General features: G+C 38.6%; 3 protein-coding genes across 5 annotated transcripts; all 3 read left to right on the top strand.

The window, feature by feature from the left end:
• Positions 1-107: 107 nt before the first annotated feature.
• Positions 108-2354, top strand: LOC137101928 (glutathione-specific gamma-glutamylcyclotransferase 1-like). Its single transcript, XM_067480912.1, has 3 exons — positions 108-474; positions 678-713; positions 1111-2354. The coding sequence occupies exons 1-3, from the start codon at positions 304-306 to the stop codon at positions 1528-1530; spliced, it is 627 nt and encodes a 208-aa protein (XP_067337013.1). The 5' UTR covers positions 108-303; the 3' UTR covers positions 1531-2354.
• A 10559-nt stretch (positions 2355-12913) lies between these two features.
• On the top strand, positions 12914-13942 carry LOC137101565 (rho-related GTP-binding protein RhoV-like). The gene is made up of 3 exons (XM_067480142.1): positions 12914-13104; positions 13187-13245; positions 13329-13942. Exons 1-3 carry the CDS (start codon positions 12939-12941, stop codon positions 13776-13778), a joined length of 675 nt encoding a protein of 224 aa, XP_067336243.1. The 5' UTR covers positions 12914-12938; the 3' UTR covers positions 13779-13942.
• A 991-nt stretch (positions 13943-14933) lies between these two features.
• On the top strand, positions 14934-23049 carry LOC137101589 (zinc finger FYVE domain-containing protein 1-like). Of its 3 annotated transcripts, XM_067480200.1 has the most exons (12): positions 14934-16172; positions 16272-16354; positions 16457-16961; positions 17739-17953; positions 18059-18165; positions 18271-18379; positions 18474-18571; positions 18734-18851; positions 18983-19153; positions 19369-19549; positions 19672-19773; positions 21422-23049. In XM_067480200.1, exons 1-12 carry the CDS (start codon positions 15860-15862, stop codon positions 21652-21654), a joined length of 2235 nt encoding a protein of 744 aa, XP_067336301.1. In that variant the 5' UTR covers positions 14934-15859; the 3' UTR covers positions 21655-23049. The 3 variants fall into 3 exon arrangements, with proteins under 3 accessions (XP_067336301.1, XP_067336300.1, XP_067336299.1); XM_067480199.1 differs by having other exon boundaries at positions 14934-16354; positions 19675-19773; XM_067480198.1 differs by having other exon boundaries at positions 14934-16354.

Here is a 23049-nt window from a genome sequence, read left to right as displayed (position 1 = left end):
CCCGCCCTTCTAAGGAGTCATTGGTCGAAAGACGTGACGTACACTGAACAACAACTACACGTGTGTAAGAAAGAAGAGAAACTTATAAATCCAAATTGTTTTGAAGGTCGATACGCTACGCTACGCTGCGTTTCTACAGAACTGTATCAAGATTTAGGATTCAATGTTTTATCTTTAGCACGTTCTAGGATTGGAATTAGAATGTACTAGAATTTGTAGGACATTATAAATTAAATAAGAGTGAGCAGCTACGTGTTGACAGAAACAACTTGGTTTGGTCTCGTCTTTGGCCAACTAGCTACGATGAAATTTCAAGATGATTTAAAGGAAAGAAGCAGCCTGTGGATATTTGGATATGGATCATTGGTGTGGAAACCCGATTTTGCTTACGAAAGGTGCAAAATCGGCTACATTAAAGGATACAAGCGACGCTTTTGGCATGGAGATGATTTTTATCGAGGTGACAAAGAAAATGTAAGATTTGTACGCACACTTGCATTCATTACATTCATTACTATCCTACTGTATTGATCTCCAGTTCATTCCAATGTTCCCTGATGGCTTTATGATGATTTTTTTGTAGTTTATTGTTTTTAGTTTCTTCCATTTATTATGCAGCCCATTAGTGTGACATATAACATTTTATGTTAATGTGTGATTTGTGATGTTTCTTACAGCCAGGCAGAGTGGTCACATTAGTGGAAGATCAGGAGGTGAGTTGTCTTTGTTCTGATGTTCTGTTTTCATCCTAGATACAGTATGTAGTAGACCACATGCCTGTTGACATTACTGTTGTGTAGGAATTAACCCAATCCACAGAACCAGTAGACAGTTTTCAAATTTTTATTTGCATCACCTACCCATGAGTCAGTCATTTGAGAAATTTGGAGGAGCAGCAAAGAAACAAAAATATCAAAATATCAAACTGTATCAAATTTATATCACTTTGTCCAGTTTTAGAAAGTTCATGAGAAATTCAATCGTTGAACTGCACTGTGTCATTTTTCTCTTTTACCGCTTGGTTGTTTTGTAAATACTAGATGAATTCAGTCAGATGAATTCCTGTATATGCTCACTATTGTTTTTTCCCTTCACCCTTTGCGCCTGCAGGCTTGCACATGGGGAGTGGCCTATGAAGTGACTGACTCCGAGACTGAAGCGTCTCTTCAGTACCTGAACATGAGGGAGGTTGTGTTAGGAGGATACATAACAGAGACAGTGGAGTTTATACCTAAGGACAAGGGTCAGCGCCCGCTGTTGGCCCTCGTCTACATCGCTACTCCTGACAACCCTATCTACCTCGGACCGGCCTCAGACATGGAGATTGCTGCACAGATTGCAAAATGCAGTGGCAAAACGGGGCATAATATTGAATACCTCGTCCGCCTGGCAGAGTTTATGAGGCTCAGCTGTCCAGAGGTGGAGGATGAGCACCTCTTCTCCATTGAGGCAGCAGTTTTGAACACCTTTCCTGAGTGTGGGGGGATAAAATCCCCTGACCAAAAAACCCTACTGCTGGGAACTGCATGAAAGACTGCACAAGACATTCCACATCATTTTTACTTGATGAAAGGGAAATGAAATCCCTACCATATGTTTAAGGGTATTTGGTGCTTAAAAAAGTGTATCCTTAATTGTTTTCAGGGAAAATATACCAGTGCTGGCATTATGAGTGACCCTATAGAGAGGTTACTGAGCACTCTACTTTTGACCTGTGAAGAAACATAATTAGAATATAGGCTATACACACTGTATGCAAACACCAGGGGCATGTGATGCCTAAAAGGTTACACTAAGAGATTACTTCTGTTTTTGAATGTTATGATGTTTTACTCCTTTGTTGTAAAAAGGTATAAGGTAATATTCTTTACTGTGTACATTTTTTACAGTTTTACTGTGCAGAAAATTACTTAAACAAAAACACTAAAATTTGGAAGAAAGAAAAGTGGTTTGATGCTTTTCAATGCCTCTCATATGACTTTAAAAAAGTCTCGGACAAACATATTTATCTTTGTGGTTAAAGACTATATCACATACAGACAGCCCTTTCCACGTGTTCCCACATCACGTGGCTGAGGAATGTACAGCTGCACAGTCCGGCTTATAGAAATGCTGACTTCTCCTCAGAGAGCTGTTCACCGCAAAGGCCGAGCAGTTTTTACGCCTTTGTACAATTTCATTCCACATCATTTCTTTGCGGCTTTAAAAACATTTTCTTTCATACTGCCAAAGATTTTCCCCTTTTCCTGTTGTGTAGCCAAGCAGTCCTCAGTCCCATGCAAATGTACATAAAAACAACTTTGGATCACAGTGTTCCCAAAGCACAGAACTGTTTCGCAGTAAATCACTTGATATAAAGTCACACACGTGTCTGTGATTATTTCATATTATTTGGATGTACTTACATTAAAACCAAGTTTTACTATTTGTAAAAGAAACCATAAAAAACAATATCATAAAGCATAAATCATAAATCAAGCATAAAATATGCATTACATGCATGTGATGCAGTGATGTCCAGAGGTGCTGTGTATTTGTGTGCACACAGTCCTCCCGAAGACCAGAAAAGACTGTCTGCTCTTACAGTATAATGTGAGGTGGGGGTGCAGACAGGGTTCTTTACATATGCGAAGTTCAATCACATTGCAATAGCATGTGCACATGCCTAAAGTCAGGCTAGCGTATGTAATTTCATTCATGGATATGCAAGTCAACATTTGAGCTGTATGGTCCAGTAGCGCACTGTTCTACTTTCCTAGAAATCAGCTCAAAACTAGGGTAAAGGTTCAAGCTGCGAAAGTAGCACAGCCAGGAATCATGCCGTTCTAGAAGAGCCCTCATAGAAAGCGGAAAAGATGGACAGGAGATGGACAAAAAAAATCATCTGATCATTCTAACCTGTCATTAAACAACAGCAGTTGTTTGTGCATTAGCTCTGCTTTTATATAATAAATATTCATTAGTACAGTATAGGAGTATGTATAAACCCATATATACAATTCAAACAGTTTACTGTTTAGGGCAAATCATGCCGATTCTCTGTGCTGTCTGACACATTGTTTTGTTTTCAGTGATACTAATGACGTATGTTTGAACAGACAAACAGACAGACAGAGAGTTGTGATTCAACAGCACCATTACCAAATGTCTCTGGCCTCCGACAACTTGACATGGTTACAAATAGTACACACAACAATTGTTGGTACAAGACACAACAACACGACATGATGACTCAGTGATGTCAGTGTATATTCTGCCTCCCAGTCCACACCTTTTAATTAACTTGTACTTCCTATTTGTTTTGTTAACTTGTTCTCCCCAAAAACACCTAATCACATCTAAGATTGTATGATCTGTCTTTTAGTCTGATATCCTTTTTCTTTTCCTCTTATTCATTATCACAACAAATCATACAGTACTGCATTTCATCATACACAAAGAAACATATTCACCTGCACTCAGCTGTTCTCACTGTATAACTAACACTTGCCCCATACATCTGCCCCTCTATAGACATTTGCATGTATTTGTTATGGCTGAAATGTAAAATTAATGTGTTTGTAAAGGCTGAAATCAGCAGTTATTTGCAGTGAAAGATCAGAAGGGTGCGTTGGAGCTGGCTAAATGTCTGTTCCTTAAAATCTCACAAAAAATGTAATTCTATTTAAATAAAATTAAAAGTACAATACATACAGTATATATGGTTACACTGAGGAGAAACTGTGGTCTGAATGCATTTTGAACCTATAATCAATACCATTACCCAAGCTGAGGTCACTTGCGTTCCAAGAATAGATTTCAATAATGTATACAAACAAGTCAAGATTGAGGTCATGTCCTCAGGATGTTCATTTAGCCTCTCAAGACCCTGAACAGTGGTCACACATCCTGAAAAACATCATTTCTACTTGTGCTTTTTGGAACCTCCACCTGCATGTTAATGGGTACCCAGCCTGAACCCTGACCCTTGACCTTGGCTTGCTCTTGGCAGTGCTAAAGGTCACTCTGGAAATGCGTTAAAGAGAAAGTGATCCTTTTTGACTCACTTCATCTTTCTCTCCTACCAATGTACATGAATGCTGTGCGGTCATGGAACTCCCGTCACCACAAGAGGAAAACTGAATTAAAAATGACTTGATAATAAACCTGTCTTTCAAACGTCAATCAACAATCAATTTATATGTTTGACTTGAAGAGCAGATTTTCTTAAGGTTAGCTCAAAACACTGAATTTGTTTTCTGCTTTGGTCATGAGCTGCTGCTCATCTTGTTTCATGACGCTGCGAAACAACACATCACAGACTTATCCATCATCATGCAAAAACAAAGATTATTCTTTAATCCATTCATCATTGCCAGCAGTTATTGTGAAAATTGTTTCTTCTCATCTAAACAGAACATGACTCACACCCTCTGGATCTCTTAATCTTATCTGTTTGGAGCAGGGCTGGGGTTTGAAACAGGCTTGACAAAATTAAAGCTCTACCCAGAGAGCGGCCTCCTGCTTAATTAGTCTGCTCCTTCAGGAATGGCACTTGTTCTGCTCTTAATTTCATTTCCCTAATCTCATTCACACGAAAACTCACCACAGCTGCCTCAGCTTTAACAAAGGATCTCAGGCCCTGAGGGTAGATCAGAGCATTTCACAATGGTCTGAAGTAAATCAGTGACATTGGTAAATATATTTTTGTTTCAGTTTTACAATATACAAGGCATATAACCAAAATACATTCACATTTACATTTAGTCATCACATTTTATTGAAAGGGGAGGAGAGGGTGAGGGAGTCCATATGCTTCCTAGTGTGCTTTGCAGAAATGCCAGGAAACATCTGAGTTCAACTCAGCTCAGAAAAGCAAACCTTTCTCAAATCCGCAGCTGCAAGTGTCCAAGTGCGTTGTTCAGTGTAGTTCTGACCCACGTTGGCAGCATATATCAACAACTAATATGACGCCAAATAAACCTCTTGTGGTCTTAACTCTATGGAAGCAGAACAATTGATGAAGCAGGTGTTTTTTTTTTCTTTGTTTGTTTCAGTTCAGTGGAATCTCATGTCAAGTGCAGAGCAGCAGTGACGTTTGGCGATCATCCAGGAACATTTTAAACCCCCTGTTAAATTTTTTATTTTGTTTTGTATCTTTAAACATTCAGTTGAAATAGATTGATCACTGCTACCCTGAGGGAGACGATGCTGGTAAGACACACAGAGAACACCAGAGCAGCATGAAGACATCAGAGAGCGACAGGTGTTTTAGTAAAAACGACACATTGTGTTTGCATAGCAGACAGTACCACAGAATGATTGGGCAACTCAACAAAGATGTTTTTGACATGTGGTCCGCTTACTTAGTGAATGACGTTAGCTTTCTGCCTTGATGTAAACAAGTGCCAAAAATAAAGTTGTTGCTAAATGACACCGCCAGAAGGCACACACCAAGACTGGTCTGAGAGGTTTTAGCTGCTAAATGTTGTCAACCTAGAAAAACCAGGAAATTACAAACATTGCCATTACCTTTTCTTTGCAACTGTGTCTCAACTACTACTCTCCTTTCGGCTTATCCCGTGTGTTCGGGGTCGCCACAGCGGATCATTGTCCGCATGTTGATTTGGCACAGTTTTAACGCCGGATGCCCTTCCTGACGCAACCCTCCCCAATTTCTACCGGGCTTGGACCGGCACTGCATCGCTGGGGGGGAAATGGGCTGTTAGGGGTTCAGGGTCTTGCCCAGGGACACTTCGACATATAGCCAGGGCCGGGGATCAAACCACTCACCCTGTGGTCCGTAAGCAACTGCCTTTACCAACTGAGCTATAGCCGCCCAACTGTGTCTCAACTCAACTTGTTAATATTTGTCAAGTATGACACAGCTGTCATCCAGGAAAGCATGATTTAAGATAAAATAATTTACTATTGCAAAACATGATTCTTTTACAATCTAATCAATTTTACTGTGATTCGCTGGTAATGACTCATACAAATCAAATTTTCCATGTTCATTGTTTCTGACCTTTCTTGTGAACATGACATCACAGAGACACCTTGAGGGAATTTTTTTAATTTTGGCACAAGCAGCCAACAGGACTCAAGGGTGAATTGATTCGAATTTGTGGGTCAAAGATCACAATTTATATTCTTATGTTCTTACCGTCTGTTTCTGTAACTTAATATCTTAGGACTCCCTTAAGGGAAACTCTTCGAAAACAAACATACACTTGGATTCAAAGAAAAACTCCTTGGGCATTGGTGGCAAAAGGTTATATCTCAAGCTCACCATAACTCTGTGTCCATCCCTTCTGCCCCTCCTATTTATGTGAACACCTAATCACACTAATACCTAATTAATACAAAGGAAATTTCTTCGAATTTGACAATTTGTCAGTTTAAACTCAAGGATGAACTTTTCAGGCTAAGGCCTCAAACCCCAATGCAGTAATTCAATTTTTTTTTTTCAGTTTGCCTCAATACTTTCACCTCCTAAAGTTCCCATAATATTGTACGTATCTAATATGTGAAACAAATTTAGCTATGACTCAAAAAAGTAGGTTCTCTTATGGCTTTAACACCACATAGTTGAAAATAATCAATCAAAAACAGTATTGAGTTTTATTCAACTTTGCAACTGTTTGTTTTACTGTAGACATTTAAAGTAATAAAATACACCAGTATGCTGTAAGTAATTTTCTTAATGATATCTCTTAAATTTGACTTTTGACTAACACAAGCTATCATAAACATATTATTATTTGCTGATATCTGCAAAAAACAAATAGTGCTGTATCTGAATTAATATACACATTGTCTTCTGTGTCTCTGTGTTTAAATATGTCCCATGCTATTTTATTACAATTGCTCTTCAGAACACATTTACGACAGTTACAAAGAATTTGTTGTTGACAACCTTCCAGCTACCATTCAAAGTACAGCAGCTAAGCAGCAATGACGGTGATCTGCTGTGAACTCAGACACACACACTCAGACACACTGACAGTGTGGAAAATTTCACAGTGCGTTTACATTTGAGTTCAAATATGTTTATATTTGCCTTGAGGTTATATTTGGACACTAGGAGATAAACACATTATGAGTCTGGACATTTTATATTACTATTCAACAAACACCAACTCAGCATCGTCCCTGACACAGTGGACATCAGAACCAATGCGTTACACCTTTGATATACATGCTGTATATCCGCTGTATATCAATACACGCTGTATATTGATATATATGCTATTAAAAATGGCTTGAGGGCATAACCAGAGAAATTTTATTTCATGTGTGTGCAACATTAGATATACATATGACTATGACTATGTATTTGCACCCACAAACTCACAAAAATATTGAAAAATCCTGTGATATATGATTTTTTTCAGGATGAAACAGAGAATTGTATGGATTCTTGTGGTTTCCAAGTCCACTGACCATTTCATGTTATGTACTGACCATTTGTTTCAAATGGGTTCCAGCCCCCTCTGTTGGCAGACACAAGCTCAGAACAACAAGTTTCAACTTAGGTTTGTTATTTGGGAAAAGGAATTTAGCAATGACAGTTTACACTTGGTCAGCATAGAACATACACCCTATGGGACTGGTGATATAAAATACTGTACAAATTCTCTCTACTTTGAATAATCCAGCTTGGTGTGCTGTATTATACCTTGAAGGGACTTTAATTATTAACAATTATTTTCTATGTTTGGATGCTTGTTGGACTTGCTTTACATTAAATATAACCCTGACATTTGGAGGACTCTAAGTTCTCAGGTACTCTGGCTCATTTTCTTACCTTGAATCAAAAGGCTCTGGAGATTTCCTGCCATTTTTCTCTGGAGGTTTTTCTGTCAAAGAACAGGAAAAGCTGCTCTGTTTCCCACACACTCACAGAGGTCCCATATCAATGCCATTTTACAGACGGCAAACAGCAGCAGAGTCATTGTGTCTCAAAAGTCTTTGTGCAGCAATATTGTATTGTTAATATTGTCGTACTGGTGTGCAGTTTCAGTGGGAATATTGTCTTTGCAGAATTATCATTACTACTCTAATGTACAGATGCAGAATAACACATTAAAGCAGAAATCTGTGTTCAAATCTCATTTGTTGTGTCATTTCCATCTTCAAAGCACGCCTTTAAAGCTTCTTCACATGTTATTTATACTAAACTCTCCTGTTAAAATCTTCTTACACTCATCTAATTAGACATTTTTGATGCAAAAACCAATTTTGTAATCTATAAATTAGCAGTGTTATCTGAACGTGTAGACTTTGCTGCTCTAAAAGTGTTAGCAAAGTTACCAAACAAACAAACTTTACACAACTATTTTTTGGGTTGTTTATTTCCAGTGTGTAATGAGAAGTAATGATGCTTTGTGTTTGTTTGGAAAGTTGAATCCCTTTGAAAGGATCGTGTTCTCATGTTAATCGGCCAATTGCGGCAGAGTTTCCTGTTTAAATAGATTCTAATCGCACTTTGCAAGAACATGTGCTGTTGTGTGGATTGATGTGGAGCCAATTGAAGCTAAAATAACAAGAAAACACAGATGCTTCAAAGGCCAAAGAGTGAGACCCCTGCTGATATTGTTATCAGCTCCCTGTAGCATTGCATCAAACATTCAGATGCTGAAGCACTGATGTGAATTTTTTTATATGGGTTGGAACTATCATGACTTCATTAGTCTCTAAAGGTGACGTTCTTCTATTTTCCTTGCAGTTAGTCTTTCCTTCAACCTATTTTGGCATTTTCAAAGTATAATCTTACTCTTGATGGTTGCCGAATGAGTTAGGAAAATGGAAATCTTTCCTGTTATACATGACACACTTGGAAATAAGCCATCAGGTGTTGCTGTGACATACATTTGGGTGTGTTTTGGCAGTGCAACATTCCTGACTAAGGTGTTTGAGTTCATAATGCACTACATTTGGTATCATACAGAGCCATTCACTGACAACCTCATAAAATACAATCAGACATGCACAAACAGGCAGAACTGGAACCAGGTAACATGCAACTAAACGTCTGTAATAATAAGAATAGGTTTTATTTCTAGAGCATCTTTCAAGTAGAAGCATCTTAAAGTGCTGTACATCAGTAACAAGCAATGAACAATTCGCACTAAAACAATAAAACACATAGTAAAAACAAAGAAATTCAAACACTACACAACCATATATACGTGTAAAAGCAAAGTAAAAACAATAAATTAATTGCATATGTTCCTGGTAGTTGTAGTAGCAGCATATAAAGTTAGTTTAGTTTGAATGAGTCCAAGGGCGGCTGACTGTCTGAAAGTGACAGAAGGATTATATCAGAGTAAAGAAGATCGATAGGAAAAGGGCCCTCTGCCCACTTGAATTTATACTGTAATATCACCAACTTGATAAAAATATAACATCTTGTACTGTGGATAGGAAGCTTAATTTGCTGTTAAAATTCAGCCATAAAAGCAAATAAATGTTTCTGATGTGAACTTAGTTTTACTGGTATTAGAGTGAAAGTTTAGGGTCTTATGAATCACATTTCCACTGAGAATTAGAGAATTTTGATTCTGTTGTCTGATCTGTACTCTAAAATGTGTCAATAATTCAAAAAGTCTTTTTTGACAGTTTTGGAGCGACACTACTGTATATCCACGAGGAACAGAGGGGCAGACCCCCTGCAATGCTCTCAGGAGGGTAAAGTGGGATTAGTTCCCTGCTTCTGGACCCCTGCCAGCATTTAATGGAGCAGGAGTAACTAAATTGACAGGGAAGCTTGCTGGCCAACAAAAGCCCCAGAACACTTGGGCTTTACTTAAAAATTGGGACAGGCTCACTTATCCTAAGCTGGTTAAGCTCCAAATGATACAATGCTGGTTATGAAATTAAGTCAGATTAACTGCAAATGCTCTGATCCAACAACAAAAAAAAAAGGCAAGGAAGTATATCCCGATTAACACGATTACAATGTATTCGAGTTGTAGTTTATGCTTTCCTGCAATAACTGGCTTCAAGTCAAGAATGTGAACAACAGGGGATGAGGAGATAGGGCAGGGGTGGGGGGAGAACCGCAGAGGTCTGAATTCCCATGAATCACTTGGAGCAGTAAAGTAGGATTCAAGTTGACCTGTTCCTATTTCCAGTAAACTGAATAGGCACAGCACATGCTATGTTGCTATGGCGTTCATCTTTGCAACGTTCCAAAACTGAAATGAAAATCACCGCAGAACCTAAATGAAACAAGGCTTCAAATTTAGCCACCACAGTTGTTGGTTATGTGTTAATGCAAGCAGTTCAAACCATTTAACTTCAGGCTGCAAACAGTATCACTGAGAAAATGATGTGACAGTCACACCTAGGAACTAAAGACGGAGAGAAAGTGTTGCCACTACATGGCGTCTCATGGTGGTAGCTCTCATCCTCCTTTAAATCCTTATCACTTAAGAGCCTAGAGGATATCTACTTAAAGAGACATTATGCAGAAAATGTTATGCAAATGGCTTGTTTATCGCATCATCTCTGTGTCAGCCACTTGTTTTGTGTCCTGTCTGCAATGAGCCATACTGATCTGTGGCTTAGGGAGATCCATAATCTTTTAACACCTATCTGGCAGATTTTTTCTATTGTTCTCCCATTTGATATATGTCAGGAAATTCAGTTAGTGAATGTTTATTTTCTAACAATCATATTGTTAGTTCAGAGTTTGTGGTAGAGTCCATCTTTGCATACATGTACAGGAGTCAGTCAACATGAGTGGAAAGCATTTTGAGGCGTCTGTGTGTGTGTGTGTGTGTGTGTGTGTGTGTGTGTGTGTGTGTGTGTGTGTGTGTGTGTGTGTGTGTGTGTGCGTGTGTGTGTGTGTGTGTGTGTGTGTGTGTGTGTGTGTGTGTGTGTGTGTGTGTGTGTGAGTATCAGGGGTTGTCCTAAGCTGCATACGCTGAGGCACCCTTACTAAGCAGATTACTTCTATAAATCTATGCCTGTCTAGTCATGCAAAGAGATGGAGCGTGAGAATGGAGACACAAAAGATGTTTACAGTATCCAACACTGACCATCTCCCAGCACTGAGCCACTGTCACCATCGGCACACTGCTGACATCTACTGCACAACGTGAAACAGATGCAAACTTTGCAAATGCATTTAGCTGTGTTTGTTTTTGTAACATTAAAGAGCTGCTTACTGGTTATTTTATGATGATAAAAAGAAGTCATTACAGGAAGAGATTCTTAGGATGGAGAGATATTAAAAGCCAGTTTCCTATGTTTGACATTTACCTTGGATTAAGGAACAGCATTGTGATTCACAGCTGTCAGAGTTGTAGCATGGGAGCCGAACTGGCAGCACGATGTGTGTTGGGCACCAGATGTTGTCCTCCTACCACAGGGAATAAAATCTATCACTCACAGTGCAGGTGGTGGGAAAAGGGGGGGAGAAAGGGAGAAGAGAATTAGTGAGTGAGAAACAACGGCAAACAGGAAGCAGAGACCTTACAACACAATACTCGCACAGTTTCCTGCAGGCTCAGACAGATAAGGAACAACACTTTGTTCAAAGCTGTATTTTCACCCCAAATGTTTCCCGCTCTCCAAAACCACATCTTACAGTGCTTGAACAATTCTTATAAGCCGCAGCTGTGATATTGTGTAGCAGAAAATGTGGACAGTGGTGTCTCCAATAGTGTAAACATGTAAGCCATAAAGCAAAATGTAATATAGAGTAAGAGAATGTTACTATTGTTACCATTATGACAATGTGAGTGTAATTCATATAATCTGGGTCCATGCACAAAAATCTGCATCATGATGAAAGGGTTGATCTTAAGGACCATGACTCATCACCTGTTCATCACATATCTTCTTAGCACCAAAGGTGGGTGTGGGTCAGCCAGGGTGACTGGCTGAGAATGACATTTACTTCACATTTAAACTCCAGTCTTATCATTTACTTCACAGAGCATGTTCGTAATTAGTATTTTTTAAAGGTTTTAGATTTATTAGTGTTTGTAATAAGGGGGTCTGTGAGAAGTTTATTATCAGTAAATAAAACATTATTTGTGTGCATTGCCAAACCGTGTCAAACGGAAAGAGAGGATAAATCATGGCACATGAAGTTTCTGCTATAAACTGCAGCTGGTGACAGTCAAACAATGGCCCCTTGGCTGTGCCTTTTGTCCTTTTACATGAGTAAGCAAAGCTGCCTTTGGGTACCTTCTGTAAATTTGATAGTAAACACACAAAAAAAATATGTTGGTAAATGCATTTTTTGTGATTGATACCTGAGCTACTGATCGTCTGAGCATGTTTAAAGAGCGTGGAAAGATATTACGAAACATCCACAAATGCCAAAGCAGCTGTGCACTTTATGAAAAGCTGATAATTTGTCTATGAATTTTTGAAAAACCAAGCAAAACCAAGAAGCTTGTAGATGAAGCACAAGGTGAGTGTGAACGTGCTGACGCTGGAGCAACGCTTCCCTCTATTGACCCTGGGTAGAACTACACCAGATACTGCGAACAGCGTTCCCAATTGATATTACTGTGTTTTAAAAGGCACGGCAGTATATTTATAGTGGAATTTTTTAAAGAAAATGACGTAATTTTTGCGCACTTCAAGGCCTCGTTTTCTAGGGTTAATGTTAAGCTTTTACAATGAGTCTGCAGAGGAAAGTTAGCATTTATTTAAGTTTTATATGCATTTGAGGTAATGAGATCTGCTGACCTTTGGCAGTGTTTTAGTGGGTGTGACTATGTAAATCTGCATCAAACAGAAACAGTCAATGTGTTGAGGATCAGTCATCTGATTGGCCGACTTTGTTCTTTCAAATCGAGGTGTCCTCCTGCTTTTATTGGAAGTAACAAGTCCCTGGGGGTGAAGAGTTTTTTTTTTTTTTTTACAGTAACGCTGTTCCCCTGCATGGACTTTCAATCTGCTTGGCTAATGGAGTAATAATAACATGAGGAAATATGGCACATGCCTCTCAGAGACATGAGAAACCACACAGACTGAGAGAAGAGTTGAGCTGCATGCTGGTTGGTGATGGAGCTGTGGGGAAGTCAAGCATGATTGTCAGCTACATCTTCAATGGGTACAACAGCGAGTACAGCCAAACAGCTTTTGATGTTTTTACGGGTAAGCAAAAGTTATTTCTTTGAAGGTCTACGGGTGTTTGCCTGAACCATAAAATGAATAGTTATTTCTACTTGACTTGCAGGTTTAGTTCATGTGAATGGAGCTCCGACTCGTATTAAACTCATAGACACTGCTGGACAGGTAACTGTCTCTTGCCACATTACAATTTCTTCAGTGGACCGGTTAATGCATTGCTTCTCATAACCCTTTGTTTGATCTGACAGGAGGAGTTTGGCCATCTCCGCTCTCTGTGCTTTGCCCATGTGGACGTCTTTATCCTTTGCTTCAGCTTGGTCAGCCCTGTCTCATTTGACAACATATCTTCCAAATGGATCCCACAGATTCGTGCTGGCAACCTGACCTCTCCCATTGTTCTGGTTGGAACTCAATCAGACCTTTGTCACAATGTGGACATCCTTATTCATCTGGACCAGCAGAAGACAAAACCAGTGAACTTTAGCCAGGCGAGAAGGATGGCACACAGGATCAGAGCTCATGACTATGTGGAGTGTTCAGCCCTGACACAACACAACCTCAAAGATGTATTTGACTATGCTATATCTGCAGCTATTAAGCACAAGCACACAGGCAGAAAATCCAAAAGTCTTAGTCTGCTTAAACGTCTAAAGACTTTTTGTGATTTTAGATGGAGGAAGATCTTCAGATTCATTTGACCTAGAATTCAAGAGTAGAGGGACTATTTTAAATGCTGTTAGTTTTCAGATTTGTATTGCAAACAATGCATTTTAGGAACTTCTGCAGGATCAGAATTGTGCACTAGGCAATTCACAATTCATGCAGAATGTATTGCATTTAGACTATGTATGTGCTTCTTGATGTTGTTGATATTTTTATGTATGTACTGTATGTGTGTATGGTAACACTTTGTAATAAAGCTGTGAAATATTCAGTTGCTTTATAATGTGTTTTCTTGCTGTGATTAACATTTAAACAAAAAAACAAAAAAAAATCCATTGTGTATATGTTGCAGTAGAAATGCTGTCAGTGAAGAAATGGAGGGAAAACACAAAGTGGCATTTGGGACCAATGGTCTCATGCTGATACTTTGAAGTGCTAGTTTACAAGACAAAGGCCTGTTAAAACTGTCCTCTGTTTGAAAGCTTATCTTGAGGCAAGTCTCTAGCAGTTACTTTTAACACCCAACCTTGTGGAACTCTATTGAATTTGTTTTTATTTTTGTTAAGGTTTGCCAAATTTTTCAAATCAAAATACAAACACAATTGGAAGAATACATTATTGATTCTCTCAAATGTGATGTTATTTTACATCTATATATTATTATTTATTTTCATTACACAGAAGAGTACAGGGACACATTACATGCCCAATGAGCTTATTAATCTTGAAGTACTTCTGCTCCTTTTTTTATCTTATAATAATGTTTCCATGGTAATGTATATGATATATAGTACAGGGAATGGACTCAAACACACTTCATGTTTTTTAATATTATATACACAATTATATGTTTTTAATATCTTTCTTTTTCTTATTTTTATCTTTACATCCAAACTACTGATCTTGTTTATAAGTCCCCAAAAATGTTAAGTTCATTATTGGTAGCAAACTACTGCAAAACTATTCATGTAACTGTGTTGACATGACAATAAAAGTTATTGTGTACTAGCATTCAGAAAATGTAATTATATTATACAATATAACTACATAATAGGTTGAAAGGCTACATTTTGGTAATAGAACTACAAAGAGGAACTTCAGAACAACGTTTCCCATCATGCAACCGCACGCTACTCTTCTCTGACCCTGTGACTGAAATAATCTGATCAGCTGATCTGACCTGGCAACAAAATATCGTAGCTACAGAAGAAATCTGCCGGGGAGGGGCTGAAGAACAAAACAATGACAGTGCTCGGAAGGGCTTTAAATACAGTAACAAAATTGAAAGACTTCTAAACGTAATCGCATTGGTTTCCCTCGGGTTTTAGTGAAAGAGTCCGCGGATATCCGAGCCTTTGACGTCGACGGGCTGATGTTTTTGTTGATATGTTACAGCCCAGTTGACAGACTGGAAGCTAGCTGCTTGTTTGGACGGCTGTGAACTGTTAGGGCTTGCTAGCTCGCTGATTGTACCTTTTCTTTGGGGAAAGAAATACTGAAGCTCCCCGTCTAAAGTGGCCAGCTGTATGCTCATTATTTCTCTTCTTGTGCCAAACCATCTACCGGCTTTGGTGGGGAGCTAATGGTCAGTGTGTTAGCTAGCCCGTTGTTAGCATCAACATTTGCACATTCATCATTTCAGGGAGAGTTCATTGTCTGGGTTGGTACTGGCTACACGTTTCTGTGCAATTGTAAAGTTTTAATCGCCCAGCATTAATATATTTAATGTCATTATAGTGAAGATTATTTATAAACTGAAAGCACGAACAAGCTGTTAGTGTTAAAATAATTATTTTGTAATCATTCTGTTTCCACTTCATTACCTCAACATTAATTGCAATAAGTTACACGATTAAAGTAGTTTTATATGTTTGAAATGTATGCTGCCCAACAACATTTGCTAAATATTATATATAATTGTTCAGACAGTTTAACATTAGTTACAGTCACTTCATCACTAGCCCTGGTAGCATGCAGCTATAGCTTTAAGTTGATTTAGTCATTGTTTTTGCTGCAAGTATCATCATATGTTCTTTTTACAATTACTGCTGCAGGAAACAGCTTGTCAAAGCTGTCTCAATAAGCACTAATTGTACTCAAGTTTACCTTGTAAACAATGAGTGGGCATGGCTCATCTTCAGAAAAGGGATTTAATACTAATCTAATATGTAAAGAAAGTTATGTCTGTGGTGGTTCTGAGGAGACTGCATTTAAGTGTGATGAATGCAGGAGCCTTCACTGTGAGCTCCACAGTCAGGAGCATCTGAAGAACTCTGGGCCAGTTCAGATAGGTCCTGGCCATGTCCCTTACTGTGACAACTGTAAAGGAGTTAATGGAGACAAGGGAAAACGCAGTAGATCTGTGGTCCGCTGTCAGAACTGCAAAGTTAACTTGTGCCAAGACTGTCAAAAACGTACACACAGTGGAGGTAATAAGAAGAAACACCAACTCACATCTTATCCCCCACCACCCAAACCTGCAGAGGTCAACTTGGTTCAAACCTCTGTTATGTCTGCTGCCCAAACAGATGATGAGACCATATTTCAGAGAGCAAAACTAATGGAGAAGATTTCTAGTTTTCTCCTGGTGGATGAGAATGAAGAAATGCAGGTGAGTTGCTCAAAATGTGTCATAGTCTTATTTCCTAGCACAATTTGTCAAATCTACAGTTTCAACTTTTTAACTTAGAAACTCTCCTCTGTTTTTCCAAAGATAAAAGATGAAGCTTCATTTGTGAAGAGTCTGAGCTGCAACCCTGACCAGCTGCTGAAGGTTGTGTCTATTTTTGGTAACACAGGAGAGGGAAAATCCCACACCCTCAACCACACTTTTTTTATGGGGAGAGAGGTCTTCAAGACTTCACCTACACAAGAGTCCTGTACAGTGGGAGTGTGGGCGGCATTTGACCCCATCCACAAAGTAGTGGTCATTGATACAGAGGGGCTGCTTGGGAACAGTTCAAAGCAGGGCCAGAGAACACGTCTCTTGCTCAAAGTGCTTGCTATCTCGGACCTCATTATTTACCGCACCCATGCTGATCGTCTTCATGATGACCTCTTCAAATTCCTTGGAGATGCCTCAGATGCCTACTTGAAGCATTTCACCAAGGAGCTGAAGGCCACAACAGCCCGCTGTGGCCTGGATGTCCCACTGTCTACCTTGGGCCCAGCAGTGGTCATCTTCCATGAGACAGTCCACACTAAGTTGCTTGGTTCAGGTAAAATATCTCAAAACTTGTGTTATGAAATACATTGTAGTGGGTACAATGTAATACTTCATCTGTTACACATTTATTAGCAAATGTAGAAAATTTAGTAGAGTAGTGCATGTTTTGTGTTTAACTATGAATCTACATTTGGATCACTCTGAGGGACAGAACATGCTATGCCTTTAAACTAAATAAAGGGTTACACATAGTAGACAATTAAAGGTTTAGCAAATATTAGCCTGCAATGTTTCTCCTTCTTTCTTTTTGCATCATAACTATAAACCCTGTAGACTGAGAAGAAGAATGTGCCCACTGTTTTAGATTGGACACTTGGATAACACAGATGTGCAAGACAGAGGCAGTTTTTGCAAGTGTTTACATGTTTTAGTCTAGTTGTTAAACCAATACTTTTCATTGTTCTTACGTGTAGAGGGAAGAGAAGTTTACCTTTGTCATATTTCATCATGACTGAATGCAGTAAATGCTGGCAAGGTGCACTGTACAGTATAAACTCTGTGCTCCATTTCTATGCAGCAATGTTGCTTCACTGTTCTCTGCAGTGCCACAAGTTGGTTTTAACATTCTGTAGAAATGTAGCGAAACAAACCACTGCTCATAGCTTCATCTAGTACCTTTTTTTTTTTTTTTTGTGAACATGACTGGTACAATAAGATTCTTGACACCTTGACTCCTGGCACAATATTTGATGAACTTTATAGGCAAATACAAATGGAATATCTACAGTATATTATGATAAGGCTAACCTCTTTGTGTGTCTTGTTTTAGACAAATCATCAGAGTCTGTTGATCGGCTGCTATTGGAGCGTTTCAGGAAGGTTACCCGTTTTCCTGAGGCTTTCAGTTCTGTTCAGTACTGGGGCACACAGACTCTTAGTCCCCCTACAGACTTTCGTGGCCTGCAAAATAAACTGGACCAGCTCCTCGATAACAACACAACACGTTCCCCACGGTCCCCTGTGGTTATTTTCAAAGCCCTTCAGGTAGTGCCTAAAGTTTAGGACTGTCTGTTTGTTGTTGTGAGTCCAAACCTGAGCTTTAATTCAATACATTTTATGGTATTATTATCTGCGGCTCCACTTGTGCAGGCTTTGAGTGAGCGCTTCAATGGGGAAATTGCAGGTGAGCTTGTAGCCCATAGCTGCTTCTTTCCTGATGAGTACTTCACCTGCTCCAGCCTCTGTCTCAGTTGTGGGTCAGTATTTTCTGCCATTTTTGAAAATGTGCCCAATATCATCTCTTCTTTATTCTCTTACTGTCTTTGAATTTTTAACATTTTGGCGTATTACTTTCCCACCAGATCTGGCTGCAAGAACAGCATGAACCACTTGAGAGAAGGAATATGCCATGAGGCAAAGCATCGCTGTCGTTATTCTGTTCAGTATGATAATCGCATTTTCACCTGTAAGGTAAAAACAGTGGCATACATGCATCACAAAAATAAATCTGACCTTTCTTCTGTACCAGTAACATGTAATACCCCTTGTTGGTACATCATCTCAGGCTTGCTATGAAGGAGGGAAAGAGGTGATAGTTATCCCTAAGACCTCAGCTTCCTCAGACTCTCCATGGATGGGCCTTGCAAAATACGCCTGGTCTGGGTAAGAGGCGGCTGAATTTTATAATTACACAACCTCATGTTAGCCTTAGTGTTCTGGACTAATATTACATCTAAATTTTCCATTCACACTAGCAAATAAAAGCAAATAATACCTCAAACATTTATATTTTCACAGAAGCTGAGCTTTTATTTGCATGCATAGGTATGTTATTGAATGTCCAAACTGTGGAGTGATTTATCGGAGCCGTCAGTACTGGTATGGAAATCAGGATCCTGTGGATACGGTTGTCCGCACTGAGATCCAGCATGTATGGCCAGGGGTAAGAGAAACGTGCTATTTAATTAATTTATCAGATTTTTAAAAAATGTGTTCAGTAATGCAGATCCACAGTTATTCCTGCATGTGACCATTTATCCACTTATTTACTAAAATACTGTCTGCTCTTTGCAGTCAAATGGGTTTTTAAAGGACAATAGCAATGCAGCACAGCGTCTTCTAGATGGAGTCAACCTTGTGGCCCAGTCAGTGTCAGAGCTCAGTGTCAAGCCTGCCAAGGCTGTCACCTCTTGGCTGACCGATCAGATCGCCCCAGCCTACTGGAAACCCAACTCCCTCGTCTTGGTGAGTGACACACAAGCTCCACCCTGTGCCAACCGGCACCGACAGCCAAGTCAACACTTTGGTGTCCAGAGGGATGTTTGATCTATGTGCTGTCCTGTACCTGTTACACAGTCTATGTTTTTAGGTCACAAGATAAAACTTGAATAAATATGTCTCTATTATTTTCTAACTCTTGAACTATAACAACTTCTGTTATTGTTTTTCCTTTGTACAAGGTGTGCCATAAATGTCACACAGTCTTCCAGGACAATGACACCAAGCATCACTGCCGTGCCTGTGGGGAGGGCTTCTGTGACGGATGCTCCTCTAAAGCTGCACCCGTCCCCGAGAGAGGCTGGGGTCTTGTCCCTGTCAGAGTCTGCGACATCTGCTTTGAGGAGAGAGCTTCATATGCGGGTACACATACTTCCTCAATAAAGTCAGATATCCTGTACTCATTTTTGCATGTTATAAAGCAATTAATGTTGGATACCTTGTGACTTCATATTTGCTCTTGAAAATACTTGAAATACTTAAAGCAGAGCTTGAGGAGGAAGACGGTGGGACCCTTGCTAGGAAGGTTGGAGAGGCCGTTACCAACACCATAGGGGTTGTGGTTACTGCCATTGATATCCCACTTGGTAAGTATAAATCCAAAACAAAGCCTAAAGTAAAATGTTTTGTCATATGTATAAATGTAAGTGTAAAGATAGAATGCCCTCTAGTGGCAGAGGCTTATTGTGTTTATGTACAGTATTATTGGATAAATAAAGTCAGACAAATGACATTGAATAATTATTTTCTCAGCTTGATTAAGGACACAAAAAAAACAGAAAGCCTTAATAAGAATTGCCTTCCTTCTTCTGAGAACAACTCACCGACTCAACTTCCTGTCACTGCAAAGTCACTGCTTAATACCTCTCTTACTGTTCCTCGAGGCAAAGAAGACATTAGATATATACATATATACATACATACATACATACACACAATTTGAGATTTGATATTTGACAGTTCACGTGGCCGTTGTAGAACAGCCAGAACATTTCAGTTATTCAAATGAGTGTGAAACCTCTACTTCCACTCTAGTTATACTAAAATTCCTAATTTTATGCTAAATGAGGCTGCTTAGCTACTTTTTTCTACTTTCCTGCAAATGTTATTACTGGGACTTAGAACTATGTTAAAAGGGTGTGTATATTTGAAAGGCTGAAAATTCTTTATGGGTTAAAGATGAAAAATGTATTATCACTATGATGTGTATGGTTTTCAGATACAGAATCTGTTTCTCTTTGTATTTTTTTTTTGTCATCAAAAGGTGTTAAAAAATTAAAACCTCTTACAGGCTTTAGTTATTCAGCCTAAAACTAACTTTGACAGTGCCTGTGTCTCCATGAAGTTTCCTAATTTAGACTTTCAGCCATTTTAGTCCAAATATAAGATCTTTAGATGTTTCTTACACAACATACGTCTGTAAACAGCTGTCAGGGATTTTTTTTCAGTACTCTGGAAGAGAGCCCAACTGAGCCCAAAAGATTTTTTTTACGTAGATTCCACTTTGATTTATCAGCCAATTTTATTATTTCTTTCATTGAAACACACAATGCAAACAAAGCTTTTTAAATCTTTGTACTAACATCTACCAGGCTTTTTATTTTCACATTAGGACTTTGTAGCATGTACCTACATTTACTTTTAACTGTTAAAAGGAACACATAAATGTGGTTTTTATAATCTGATATTCTGCTGAAAACTTAACTTAACAGCAATTACACAATTATATGTGGTATTTCCTTAAAATGTGATCATTCATCTTTAGGGTTTTATCCCAATATAACAATAAATTTGATATATTAGCCTAATCATTTTAAATCCAGATCTTTTGCAATGTTTCCATGGTTAAACCAGTTATCAAAGTTAAGAGTGATGAAGGCAAACAAATCTATGAACTGCAGCATGAATCAGTATAAGGCCATAGGATTAAATAAGGAGTAATGCAACATTTTAGGAAATAGTGGTTATGTACTGGACTATAAACCGCAGGTTGTAATTTTTCCATTTACACTTTTCTACTAAAAAGCCTTTGCATTATGAAGTGTTAATTAGTGAGCTATAGAGGGGCTATGAGTCATAAGTTGTTACATTTGGACAGACCCAGATGAGCTTTTCACCATTTCCACTTTTTATGCTAAGCTAACTGATCATATCACTAAAACATGGGAGAGGCATTGGTCTTCTCTGCAACAAATGTAATTTTATAACGTATGGTATTTTTGTTAAATGTTATAGGGCTAGTGAAAGATGCAGCCCGACCTGCCTACTGGGTGCCTGACCAGGACATCCTGTCTTGCCACAACTGCCAACGTGACTTCACTGCCAAGCTGTCGAAGCACCACTGCCGTGCCTGTGGCCAAGGAGTATGTGACGAGTGCTCCCCGGAGCGCCGGCCGGTTCCCTCGCGGGGCTGGGATCATCCTGTGCGCGTGTGTGCAAGCTGCAACCAGAAACCTGGAGAACTTTAATAAGAACGGCCTTCCTTCCTCTGAGCACGGGAGAGAACCACTTGCTGACTCAGCTTGCAGTCTCTCACTGCTTTACCTCTGTTACTCCAATGGTTCTGTCTGGTATTCAAGGCAAGGAAGATTTTAGGTATACATACATACATGCACACATATTTACACATACATACACACACAAACACATATACATACATATATACACATATATGTATGTGTATATGTGTATATACACATACATACATATACATATATATACATACATATGTGTGTGTGTATATGTATATACATACATATATATGTGTGTGTGTGTGTGTGTGTGTATATACATATATATGTATATATGTGTATATACATATATGTATATACATATATATGTGTGTGTGTGTGTATATATATGTGTGTATATATATATATATGTATATGTATATATATGTATATGTATATATATGTATATGTATATATATGTATACACACACATACAAACATACATACATGTATGTATGTATGTGTGTGTGTGTGTGTGTGTGTGTGTGTGTGTGTGTGTGTGTGTATGTATAGGACATTTAGGAATTTAGCATATTTGAGAGTTTATGTGGCCTTTGTAGAACAGCCAGAACATTTAAGTTACTTGAACCCGTGTGAAACATCTACTTTCATTTTGAGAATACTAAATATTTTGATCCTTGGCACAAATTCCTAATTTTATGTTTAATGAGGCTGTTGAGCTATTTTTCTACTATCAGAAAATATTACAAAAATGTATCATTTAAAGAGTATTACTTAGTTGCGAGCCCTGATAGGTTGGTGTGATTAGTTCCCAGCAAGTGTTATTATTGAGCATTGTTTCTCTGATGTCATACATGTAATGGCAAGGAGATGTTACCTGCAGGTTTCATTGCATGCTGTATTGCAACATTTTAGTTTTGCACTAAATCCTCCTTCAGCTTTTTATAAGCTGTTGCTTATCACGGCCATAACACAGATATCCAGATGGACAAGAAGTCTGTCCCAAAGTGAGCTGAATCCTTCAGTGGGTCTAGATTTTTGGATATCTGGTGTGCCAAAATCATTCAGGTCACTGTGTCTCTGCTGATATATTGTTTATTTTATCATGTAATTTGTAGTTGTATGAAGACTTAGAACTATGTTAGAAGAGTGTATATTTGAAACGCTAAAAATTATTTATGTATTAGATATGAAAATGTATTAGCACTATGACATGCATGACCATCCATCCATTGCCTTGTAATTGTTAGAGGACAGCGTCTGAATAGCCCTCGCTATCTCTTTTATCAACTGGCATTTTTGTGTATACATGTTATAAAATATCTGTTTTTCATGTTCAAGATTGGTTTCTTGAGATCTAGATTTAAAGTTTTATTTGTTTGTTTGTTAGTA

The sequence above is a fragment of the Channa argus genome, chromosome 16, assembly GCF_033026475.1.
Source record: "Channa argus isolate prfri chromosome 16, Channa argus male v1.0, whole genome shotgun sequence".
Lineage (NCBI taxonomy): Eukaryota > Metazoa > Chordata > Actinopteri > Anabantiformes > Channidae > Channa > Channa argus.
Note: the sequence above shows the minus strand (reverse complement) of the source record. Positions and strands in the feature narration are given on the sequence as shown.

What these genes read in the sequence shown, in the direction of transcription:
- LOC137101928 (XM_067480912.1), top strand. Translation starts at nt 304, where the DNA reads ATGAAATTTCAAGATGATTTAAAGGAAAGAAGCAGCCTGTGGATATTT. An exon ending in ATCGAGGTGACAAAGAAAAT is followed by an intron (nt 475 to 677) that starts GTAAGATTTGTA and finishes TGTTTCTTACAG; the next exon opens with CCAGGCAGAGTGGTCACATT. An exon ending in CATTAGTGGAAGATCAGGAG is followed by an intron (nt 714 to 1,110) that starts GTGAGTTGTCTT and finishes TTGCGCCTGCAG; the next exon opens with GCTTGCACATGGGGAGTGGC.
- LOC137101565 (XM_067480142.1), top strand. Translation starts at nt 12,939, where the DNA reads ATGGCACATGCCTCTCAGAGACATGAGAAACCACACAGACTGAGAGAA. An exon ending in AGCTTTTGATGTTTTTACGG is followed by an intron (nt 13,105 to 13,186) that starts GTAAGCAAAAGT and finishes CTTGACTTGCAG; the next exon opens with GTTTAGTTCATGTGAATGGA. An exon ending in TCATAGACACTGCTGGACAG is followed by an intron (nt 13,246 to 13,328) that starts GTAACTGTCTCT and finishes TTGATCTGACAG; the next exon opens with GAGGAGTTTGGCCATCTCCG.
- LOC137101589 (XM_067480198.1), top strand. Translation starts at nt 15,860, where the DNA reads ATGAGTGGGCATGGCTCATCTTCAGAAAAGGGATTTAATACTAATCTA. An exon ending in AACCCAACTCCCTCGTCTTG is followed by an intron (nt 19,154 to 19,368) that starts GTGAGTGACACA and finishes CCTTTGTACAAG; the next exon opens with GTGTGCCATAAATGTCACAC. An exon ending in TGCCATTGATATCCCACTTG is followed by an intron (nt 19,774 to 21,421) that starts GTAAGTATAAAT and finishes TAAATGTTATAG; the next exon opens with GGCTAGTGAAAGATGCAGCC.